Source organism: Diabrotica undecimpunctata, chromosome 5, assembly GCF_040954645.1.
Source record: "Diabrotica undecimpunctata isolate CICGRU chromosome 5, icDiaUnde3, whole genome shotgun sequence".
NCBI lineage: Eukaryota > Metazoa > Arthropoda > Insecta > Coleoptera > Chrysomelidae > Diabrotica > Diabrotica undecimpunctata.
The window spans coordinates 68,565,771-68,577,774 of record NC_092807.1 but is presented as its reverse complement, the minus strand read 5'-3'; the positions used below and the strand labels follow the sequence as shown (position 1 = coordinate 68,577,774).

General features: G+C 35.2%; 1 protein-coding gene across 4 annotated transcripts in view; it reads left to right on the top strand.

Annotated features, from left to right (window-relative positions):
- LOC140441371 (transmembrane protein 209) overlaps positions 1-12,004 on the top strand; it is a 322,551-nt gene that overhangs the window by 39,039 nt on the left and 271,508 nt on the right. For all 4 annotated transcript variants that reach the window (XM_072532057.1, XM_072532056.1, XM_072532054.1 and 1 more), the window contains exon 3: positions 8,013-8,191. In XM_072532057.1, the coding sequence (XP_072388158.1) occupies positions 8,013-8,191 (179 nt within the window). The remainder of the gene's footprint in view (positions 1-8,012; positions 8,192-12,004) is intronic.

Below are 12,004 nucleotides of genomic sequence, written 5' to 3'. Positions count from 1 at the left end.
TTTTATTTTCACTCTTCTTCTTTACTCACTCTTGTCATTAAGTTTGAAATTAGTTATACCAAGTTGAGATTCGATTAATTTTTAAAAACTGTTTTACTGTTCAACTTCGATCGTTGTATTTTTGAGATGTGTTACATCCAATATCACGAGTTTTTTTATTATTGGCTACGGCCTGTAATGATTTTTCTGTTTCTTTAAAATACGTGGTGACTCTTCTTTCGTTTCTTTGAAAGTCTGGTATCAGAGGAGTAAACCTCGAAAAAATAATCCGCAACCACACGGTGTTAGGCAATCCGTGCCAAAGTGGTGAATGGCCAAGTGTTAAGAGGTCTGGAACGGAGCCTCCGGTAACCATTCTGAAGAGGATTTTGTCTTAGCGGCGTAAAGACGCACTGCCCCGCTATCCTAAATATGTCTTAAGTAGTCACTGAGAAGCTTTCTTCCTTTGGTTCATTTTTTACAAAATCTTGATGATGGATCTAACGCCGGAACTTGGCACATCAAAGATTTTAATTGCCTTGTGGAAACTTTGGTCAAGTTTATTTGTGACTATCTTCAGCCTGTATTTTGAGTTTATTTGAGATCAATTAGTTGAACCCATATGAGTTATTTTATTCCAGCTAATTTACGTCATTCTACTTAAGTTCATTTGGGATCTATTTCAGCTAATTTATTTGAGTTTTTTTGGATTAATAGTCCTAAATTTGAGTTGTTTTGGTGTTGATTCAATTAGAGATATCAATATTTGTTTGTTGTTATTTTTTTATGAGAGTAATTTATTTCTTTTTTTGTTGAGTTTTGCTGTCTCGTCGACTGTTTATTCTGCTATTCCTTACCGAGTGGTGTCGTTAGGAGTAGTATTCTGTTGATTTAACTGTAATGAATTCACATGGAAGATTTCAGCGTGCATCTATTCGATTATAAGTTAATTTCGTTAAGATTGGTTACTTTGTCATATGTAACCTTATTTGATTTAGTGTCTTTTGGGCACTGTTTATTTTAGTACTTGATAAATTCTTCGTCTTGGCCAGACAATGTGAAATCAGGTAACATTATACCACTAGCTACGTCTAGTGTGGTGTGTGTTTTTATTTTATTGGTCGGATTTCGAAAGACTCCATGACATTGGTGAGTTTATTTTCGAAAATTTAGTCATTTTTTTTTAATGGCATTAAGGAGGATTCCCATGCAGCCAGAATCATTTACAACACAAGGTAGACCTCGGATAGTGTGGGTATAAACATTTACGAAAAACATGAGTAAAATAAAGTTGATCTTATACTTGAATTTTCGCTGTTTTAACAAAAGATAACAATCAATCGTAAATCTTTTTTTAGGGGATATTATGGGCTTTCGATTTTGAACTGTAGAAGTTTCTGGAAGAGTTCAATAGATTGCGCATTATTTTATGCATCCAAAATAAATGTGATCCAGATCTCCAGATATGTTACAAACCTCGCAAAGGTCGCTCTGGAGTATTTTGATTGTATGCAAATAACATGTATGCTAGATAATATGCGTGACCAAACTTCATTCTACTGGTAGTGGTTATACTTCTACTGTTGTAATCATATTTGCTGTACCAAGGATTTCTTCTCAATTTGGTTTCTATTTTGCTATATCGAGTTGGATTTGTAAAACAGTACTCTTGCCATAAGTATGTCCACTGCTTCAACCTTCAACATTTTTTTGTTTTGATAAATTTATATGTTCTTCGTTAGTTCACAATTTATATCTTTTTCCAATTTTATACTTTTTTTGGCAATATTATCTGTGACTTCATTGTTTGTTATACCTGCGTGTGATTTGACCCAGTAGAATTTAATATTTTTATTAAGATTTTGTAAATTTATAAGTCTGTTTTTAATGTTTAATTATAATGTGATTGGATGTATTGGAATTTAAATTTTTTTAAACTGAAAGCGAATCTGTAAAAATAATTGCATTTTGGTAACCTTCCTGCTGTACATATTCTAATGCTTTTTGTATTGCTATAGCTTCAGCTGTAAAAATCGATGTATGTTTATGTAACTTGAATTTTTTTGTATCCCATTGGGTATTACAAACGCGCAACCTGTGCATCAGTATTTTTTGACCAATGGGTAGAAATGGCGTGCAAATTTTGATGTTCCGCCAAAATTTGGCGAATAACTGTATTATTATATGATGCTAATTCAGAGTAATTAGGAATATTTTACAATTCTTCGGACATATTATGCGAAATGAATCCAGATATGCTCTCCTTCAAGCCATCCTGCAAGGAAAAATATTTGGAAAACGAGGTCCAGGAACAAGAAGTACATCTTGGTTAAAGAACCTCAGAATCTGGTTCAATACAACATCTGTGCAGCTTTTTCGCGCTACTGCAGATAAGATAAAGATTGCCAACATTCGTAACGGATAGGCACATCAAGAAGAAGAAGGAATATTTACATCACATAGAACAAATTAGCTGAAGTAATCGAATTCTATTCCTCCGATATTCTATATATAGGAGATTGAGAGGTCTAGATTTCATTGCTCCCATACATATTCTTAATGCTTTGTTTTGTATAATATCCAGTTTACGTAGGTTAGTTTTATTGACTGTTCCATAAAGTGTACAAACATAATCAGTGAATGATCTTATATACGCTCTCTAAAAAAGTAGTCCACTAGTACGGATCCGCTCCCCACCAAGTTTGCATAATGGATTTTAGAAAATTCATACCTTTATGGCATTTTGTCTCAATATGTTCAATGTGCAATCTCCACGTAAGTTTTTTATCTAGTATAATTCCTAAGTATTTGACATTGGTGTCCACTGGGAAATCTATTTCATTATTGATCATTTTCTGAATTGGTTCCATGTTATGTCTGGTAAAGATGACCACTTTGGATTTTTATACCGAAACGTGTAGACCTAAATCACTTATGGCGTTTAGAATGGGTCCGATAGTTGAGTTTAAAAGGTTAATACATTGGTTGAGATGTTTACTACGTACATAACCAACAAAATCATCAGCCTAGTGTATAATAGTTGTTTTAGATAAGGAAGTGTGTGTATTAGAGCTGTAAATATTAAAAAGAATTGGTATAAGGACAGATCCCCGAGGTAACCCTAAAGTTGCAGGTGGTTTTTTACTTGGTAGCCATATCTTCTCTGAATCCTACTTATCTGTTTATTAGAGTTTGCATATGGTTTAGCAACTTCTACTGGAATTTGTAATTGTATCATCCTTTCCCGTAAAATAAACAAGTCAACACTGTCGTAGGCTCCTTTAATATCGAAAAACATCGATCCACAATATTCATTTTCAGTAAGGCTTATTTAGATGTCTGTAACTATATGTGTAACTGCATCGATGGTACCAAATCGTTTTTTTTTGCCATATTGTGTAGTAAGAGGTTACGAGTCGTGTTTACCACCATTCCACTAGGTTTTTCTTCTTCTTTTTATATAGACATGACTCTGTTTTTCAATGTGCCTCCAGTAAATTGTCGTTCCATCGTTTTCGTGGTCTTTCTACTGATCGTCTTCCTATTGGGGAACTGTCTCTTGCCGTCTTTACTACTCTATTTGTTGTCATTCGGCTTATATTATCGTTACATTCTACTCTTCTATTTCTTACCCAGTTCTTGATACTGGGTATTGACTGTCGAACTTCTTGTAGCATTTCAGATACAACGCTGGCAAAGACAATTTGAATACGAATTTTCAGAAGGAACATGTGTCCTTTCGTCCACAATTCCCTGTAACCGCGCTACTATGATCGTTTCACTTCTCGCAGGCACGACTGTATCTTCTTTAACGGCTGCTTGCAGTGTTGTCATGTGGATGAAGAAATACCTCCTCGTTACCAACTTTGATTACCTTATTCTTAAAATCCAATTGGAATCCACGCATATTCATTACGTACATTCCTAATATAACATCCTCTTCGATGTCAGCAACTATAACAGTATGGACGAACTTTTCTGTTCCAATTCCTAATTGTACCTGGATTTCTCCATGAATGTTGGAATTTTCACCTGTAGCGGTCCGAAGTCGCAACCTCGTTGGTAACAGTTTCTTACGGCTGTTTATAACTGTCGGGCGTATAATGGTTCTGGTCGCTCCGTTATCCACAAACAACGTATGCCGTTTACCATTTATTTCTCCATCTACATATACACTATCTTCACGACATTTCAAAGAAGCTATTAGTATGAGAGGGTCTTTGGAAAAGTTGCGGGTCAAAGCTGCCCCCCTAAGGCCTACCCGTTCTAGTTTTCCTGATGGTGAGTTTCTTGATTTTATGGTCTTTGTTTTCTTGTATGTAATACTTTTCATCATATTAACGAGCTGGTCAAGTTTATCTTCATCTCCTTCCTCTTTTACAGTCCTACAGAGAACTACAGTGTTCTCTGCATTTTATGATGACGAAGACCATCAATAAATCTTTGAACGGTCAACTTTTATATCATGTCTTCGGGAGCTGTTGGATAAGCGTATCGTACTAATCTGGCAATATCTACCTCATATTTTGAAGAGCCTCATCTCTCTTTTGTCTTCGATCTTTAAGTTGCGACTGATATACATGCTCCAAATGTTCGTGGCCATATCGCATATTTAACCTCTTCTTAAGAAGCACATCTGAGGCATCTCCTCGAAGAGCGATAGTCAGCTTTACAGCCTTTTCTTTTTCAGACCATCCATTCGCTCTTGCAGCTGATTCGAACTGTTTTATGTAGTTGTTCCATGATGATTTTCCGTCGAAAGTTGGGACTTAACATGAACAGAACCTTCACTTCCTTCAAATTTCAGCCGTGTTTCTAACTTACATTTCGTCTCGTCTTCTTTTGTCTCTACTGTAATTGGATTGTTTCCTTTCTCTGCTGTCCATGTTTCCTCCATCTTCTTTTCCATCTCTTTCATCTTTTCTCCGAAAGCCAACTTATCGGCAGCAACTTGGTTTTTTAACGAAGATATTCTATCGTCGAGGGCAGACATCTCAGAAGTGACTTTAGAGATTTCCAAAGAGATGTTAGCAGAAACTTTGCTTTCCAGAGAAGAAATCTCGTTAGAAACTTTGTTTTCTAAAGAAGCGATGTCGCCGGAAACCTTGTTTTCTAAAGAAGCGATGTCACCAGAAACTTTGGCCACATCAAAGTTTCTGGGTCCAAACCTTCTTCCTCCAAAGCGTTCTTTAGTCGTTGGACTAAATCAGCCTTTTTTAGGTAGAAGCTAATTCTATGTCCTCGAGATGCCTTCTTAAATTATTAACTGTGAACTCATAAATCTCAGTCATTTTCACAATTCATTTAAAATATATTCCACTCTGACACCACTGAACTGTTTTTATAAATTTAATTTATTGACTATTTATTATGAAATGTTCTGCACTTTACAACACTTTATGAGTTTATTTACGTACATTTATTTATTTAATGTATATAGAAACACTTGAATATTAATTTTTAATTAATTTATTTACACTTATATAATTTATTTAAAACATTCACACCGGTTACAATTTAAATAGCCGCGCGAACAATTTATTAATCGACACTTGTATTCGACTGTCCTTTATATCTCAAATCGTCCGTTTTATACCTGATTTGTTTATCTAGAAGTTTCTGCCTGCTTCTTTAACCTTCGGTCGGGACGCCAATTCGATCCTCATCTGGAAAGTTCCAATAGCAGGTATAAGCGGGGACCCATGATTACAGCTTAGAGTATGACTCACATTTATCGTAACACTATATTCTTGATATACCTCCAGAAAAAATAGTCCAGTGGAGTTCTACTGATTGTCTTCCTATTGGGGAACCGTCTATTGCCGTCTTTACTACTCTATTTGTTGTCATTCGGCTTATAATGATTATTCAATTCTACTCTTCTATTTCTTACCCAGTTCTTGATACTGGGTACTGATTGTCGAACTTCTTGTAACATTTCAGATCCAACGCTGACAAAGGCATTTTGAATACGAATTTTCATATTATCCCGTGTTGTGGGTTCTTCGTTGTATACTATATTCTTGATATACCCCCAGAAAAAATAGCCCAGTGGAGTTAGTCCTGGAGATTTTGGGGGCCATTCCACAGTACTACCATATCCAATCCAACTATCGCTGTATTTATTATTTAGCACACGTCTAACATTTTTTGTACGATGCGGTGGTGCTTCGTCATGTTGAAACCACATGTTTAATCTAATTCCCAAGGGAACAATGAAACCTAACAAGCGAGGTAAATTTCTTCCGCCCATATACAATAATTCATTCTTCTTTGAAAATAATTTTCATTTAACTCCTGATTCAACAATTTTAAATGGGTGAAATTTGTTTTTCATTATAATTCTTTGAACTGTCGTTGTACTTATCTCTGTATTGCTCAATTGGCGCGTGATTATTTGTGGATTTTCTACTACATGTACCATAACTCGAAATTCATTTTCATTGTCTAAAACTCTTGTTGGTATTAATGATATTAAGTATGCATTATTTCCAAACGGAACAAAGTTTTTCGAAGGTTTTTTTTGAAGAATGTCTTATGACTCGGTTTTGTGACATAAGCAGATACTATTTATTTTAATAAATATTTTGATAGTTACATTTCAAAGCATACTTTCTACGTTCTCAGAATTTAGGTTCTTACACTAACAAGTTATTTAACTGGTCTTACTCCTAAATATAATTTAACTAACAATAAATTTAGTACAGGAAAATTGCTAGAGTAGAAAAATTACGAGGGTAGATTTTAAAGTTGGTTGTTTATTTAATTTATGTATATTGATTACATTGTTCAGTATGGAAAATATTATTTTGTGACACAACGAGTTATTAAAATCAACAAAGTTGTACTAGTATACGTTTTTATTTTATTCTTTAATATTGTTTTTTTATTTTAATCTTCTATATTTTAATGTGTGTTTCTAAAATCAGATTATAATTATTTTTGCAAAAAAAAAATTTTAATAAAAAATCCACAAAAACATAAAAGCTATAGTTCTTTTTTTAAATATCTACAAAACAAATCATGCTAGGTATGTACAACCTTATACCAAAAGAAAAGTTGTATTATTTCCTACAAAATGGAATACGAATATACAGGGAGTTCTATTAAAAAAAATGAGAAAATTTTGTATTAGAAAATAGTGATCACACTGTATATTGCATGGATGGTGCCCTATATTATAAAAATTTTGACATCATTTAAATTGTTATTACCTTAGAAATCTAATCCACAGACCTTTAAATATTACCGTGTTTCCCAATAAAAGTTTAAATATTTCAAAAATTAATAGGTTTAGGCCTATAAAACATTTTACAAACTCATATTTAAAAAAAAATACATTTAAAAATGCCTTAATATATAGTGTGTTCCGTTAAAAAACACAACTTTGGTTCATTCCGTTGTTCTGACTGACCCTGTATAATCGAAAATAATTTTAAGTTATAGACGTCTTTGATATAGATCAAAGATGTCTATAACTTCGTAGCCATGTATACATATAGATGGAAAGATATACTTCGTAGCCATGTATACATATGTGAAGAAGGCAGGTGGGTGCTTCGTGTGCTGGCGATGCCAAAACATTGCCATTTTCAGGTCTGAACCTTTGATCGTAGAATTGGAAATGGAGTATGAAGGTGTGTTGGAGGTATCGGAAGGTACGAGGGTAATATGCTATACGGATGGTTCGAGAACTGAGAAAACCAGGACAGGAATGGTCTTCGTGATCAGAGGAATCTTCCTTTGCCCGACCAGACTAGCTTTTACCTTGTTGAACATTTTACTGTTTTTCAGACGGAGATATTGGCTCTGCATTAAGCGACAGAGACCATGATCAACGCTGCTATTCAGGATCATGATATAATTATTTACTCGGATAGCCAATCGGCTATGAAAATGTTGATAGTTCCTATCAAACGATAGGCCTGCCTAACAACCTGTTTTAAACCTCTGTACTTTATCTTTTGTTGTAATATTTCCTTATAAAACTCGTTTATTAAAAAGTACTGTGCATACATTTTTTATTTTTTTAGGCACACAGCATGCTATAGGTATTCAAATTACATCTACTTTGCAGAATGCTTGTTGGCAACAGTTTTGAGTTTAAATTTATTTTATTATTTTATAAAAATGTTAAGGACTTCCCTGCCTTTCTGTGAACCTCTCATAATCAATGAAGAACAGAAGAAACTCCTAGGTGTTAAAGACTCAGGTAATTATATTACTGTTAATGTTCATTGTAGGTAGAACCTTAATTTTATAATTCAGATTATAAATAACATCAGAAATCTTTGTATTAGACGCTTAGTGTAAGATCGTATTTTTTTTTCTAATATTAAATGATTTGTTAATATGATCTTAATACTTAAAAATAATCAAAACATGCATACGGATGTTGGCAACCATCATAGCAATTGCATTTTATGAACTGCGGTATGAAACAATTTCGTGGTTATCATGTTACATTAAGTTCTTAAATCATGAAGCTATGACATTCATCTTGTTCTCGGTCTCTTTTTGCCGTAAACTTTGTAAAACTAATTGAAGCAGTCTGTATTGTTGCTCCTTTTTTGATTTTTCTAATGACTTTTACGTTAGTGATGTGACCAACCTAAGAAATTTTCAAAATACACCTGTAGTATCACATTTAAAATGCCTTCAGTTTTTTCTTCCATGATTGAGAAACGATCCAAGTTTCTACTTTGTAGAACAAAACCGAAAACAACACTGAAGCATACCGCATTTAGTTTTTATAGTGGACATTTATTTTATATATTTAGGATGTACTAAAAAGGTACAGAAAATATATATATATATATATATATATATATATATATATATATATATATATATATATATATATATATATATATATATATATATATATATATATATATATATATATATATTGTATATCGTCAATGTATTTATACCTATTCCAAAATTCTGGAATCTTCTACCATCTTGTACAGGTCAAGTAGATATTGATACCATGTATTTTTGGAGTTACTGGTAGTCTCCGAAACGTGTTTGCCGCTTGCGATCTAGTAACTCGCAATTATAAAAGATATTGTTAAGTGTTTGAGGTTGCCTGTATGCAGGTGTCCATGACTGGTGCACTTCTAGTAAGGAAGTCAGCTGTGACTTGTCCTTCTTCGTCTTGTATGAATGCTTGTTTTAAGGTTCAAAAAATTTAAAAATGAAACAAATTCAAGGTTTCAAATCGTGTCCTAATAAAGAATTTTAAACAGATAAACAATTGCTTATTCTCTACATCAACAATATTAGAAATATTTTATTAGTATCTTGTGTTCATTAGCTACTGTGAGCGGATTACCATTTAATATAATTTGAGGTAATAATATGCTACGTGTTCTTTCACTGAATTTGAGTTCTTTTGATTTTTCAGCAGAGAAATTAATACCAAAACTTATAGACCAAGAACTTAGTTCATTTACTGCTTTTTGGATTAAGTTTGTAGTTGTGAACGTATCTTTACGTGCTGCTTCCTTGGATTCCGTTTTATTGCAGTGGGAACACTCTGCTGGAAATGGCCTTCTGGAAAGATAATCAGCGTTTCTGTGGCTAACTCCGGCACGGTGCTCAATCTTGAAATCGTATTCTTGGAGTTGTTCGATCCATCTAGCTATCTGACCCTCTGGATTCTTAAACTGCATTATCCACTTAAGGGCGGCATGGTCGGTTCGGATTAAAAACTTCCTTCCATAGAGGTATTGATAGAAGTGCTCTACTGATTTCACTACTGCTAGAAGTTCTCTTCTCGTGACGCAATAATTCCGCTCAAAAGAACTTTACTAAAATATTCAAGGACTCGTTCCTGTCCTCCTTGAATCTGAGATAGCACTCCTCCAATTCCCACATTACTTGCATCTGTATCTAAGATGAACTCTCCTTCTGGCAGTGGGTACCCTAAAATTGGTGCTGTGATTACATGCTTTTTCAAGGTCTCAAAGGCATTTTGGCAGTCTGTATCCCAGCGGTAATCTCTTGCTTCCTCTGTAAGTCACGTTAATGGCTTGGCGATATCTGCAAACTTCTTAACAAACCTCCGGTAGTAAGTACATAGTCCAAGAAAACTTCTCACTTTATGTTTGTCAGTTGGTTCTGGCCATTCCAGAATGGAATCGATTTTTCCCTTATCCACGGCCACTCCTTTTTTACTGACTTTATGACCCAAATAATTGACTTTACCTTGAAATAGCTGGCACTTCTTGGGGTTTAACATGAATTGGGCAGCTTAAGGTCGATTAAAAACGTTTTCTAAATTCTTCAGATGATCTTCAAATGTCTCCCCCAAAACGATTATGTTATCTAGATAAACCAGTCATGTTTTCCAAGATAACCCTCTCAACACATTTTCCATAAGCCTCTCAAATGTCGCAGGAGCACTTCAGGGTCCAAATGGCATAACGTTGAATTGCCACAATCGAGATCCTGTGGTGAAGGCTGTCTTCTCTTTATCTACTGGATCCATTTCTACCTGCCAGTATCCAGACTTCAAATCCACCCATGGGCTCGTAGAAGGTTCTATCACCCCGTCTTTCTTCATTTCCTGAACAATCGTTTCAGCTTCCTCTCTTTTCGCCTGTGGTAATTGTCGAGCTGTTTGACGAATTGACTTAGCATTACCAGTATCAATTTTATGCTTAACAACGGTAGTTCTTCCCGTCTTTCCTCCTTTCGGTACGAAAATATCACGATACCTCCGAAGAAATTCTCTTAATTTCCTTTTCTCTATCTGATTTAGAGACTGTCCAGCAACTGCAACCATTTGGTCGATTTTGTCGTTGGAATTATCGGATGTTGTCTGACGGATTATGGATGTCACAGATACACAAGTTCCTACTTTTGTCTCTTTCTTGATGGTCACTGGGTGATCATTGACATTGATAAGTCTCACAGGTATTTCTTTAGCCGAAGTTACCAATTCCTTTCCAATTATGATTCCTCGGCCAACCTCGTCGTCATGGTTCCAAGGCTCCTTCATAACAGGTGTCCCTTCGTCCACAATTCCCTGTAACCCGGTACTATGATCATTTCACTTCTCGCAGGCACGACTGTATTTTCTTTAACGGCTGCTTGCACAGTGTTGTCATCATGTGGATGAAGAAATACCTCCTCGTTACCAACTTTGATTACCTTATTCTTAAAATCCAATTGAAATCCATGCATATTCATTACGTCCATTCCTAATATAACATCCTCTTCGATGTCAGAAACTATAACAGTATGGACGAATTTTTCTGCTCCAATTCCTAATTGTACCTGGATTTCTCCATGAATGTTGACATTTTCACCTGTATCGGTCCGAAATCGCAACCTCGTTGGTAACAGTTTCTTACGGCTGTTTATAACTGTCGGGCGTATAATGGTTCTGGTCGCTCCGGTATCCACCAACAACGTATGCCTTTTACCATTTCCACAAGGAAACTAAGTTCCTGTAGCTGGCTGTATACCATGTTGCTATCATCAAGTCCTCGTAGACACTGCTGGTCTCAGGACCAGCAACTTCATGTGGAGTCGTACGTTGCCATGTTATCATCTTCTTCTTCTTCACGTGCCATCTCCGCGACGGAGGTTGGCAATCATCATGTCTATTCTGATCTTAGATGCTGCTGCTCTGAATAGTTCAATTGATGTGCATCCGTACCATTCCCTCAAGTTACGCAACCATGAGATTCTTCTTCTTCCTACACTTCTCTTGCCCTGGATTTTCCCTTGTATAATCAATTGAAGTAGGTTGTATCTCTCATTACGCATAACATGCCCCAGGTATTGCAGCTTTCGTGTCTTGATGGTTTCCAATACTTCCATTCTTTTGTTGATTCTTCTCATGACTTCGTTGTTTGTTACGTGCTCGGTCCATGATATCTTCAGGATTCTTCTATACACCCACATTTCAAATGCTTCCAACTTTTTAGCAGTCGACGCGTTAAGTGTCCATGCTTCTATCCCATAAAGCAGAGTCGAGAAAATATAGCACCTTGCCAGCCTAACTCTCAAG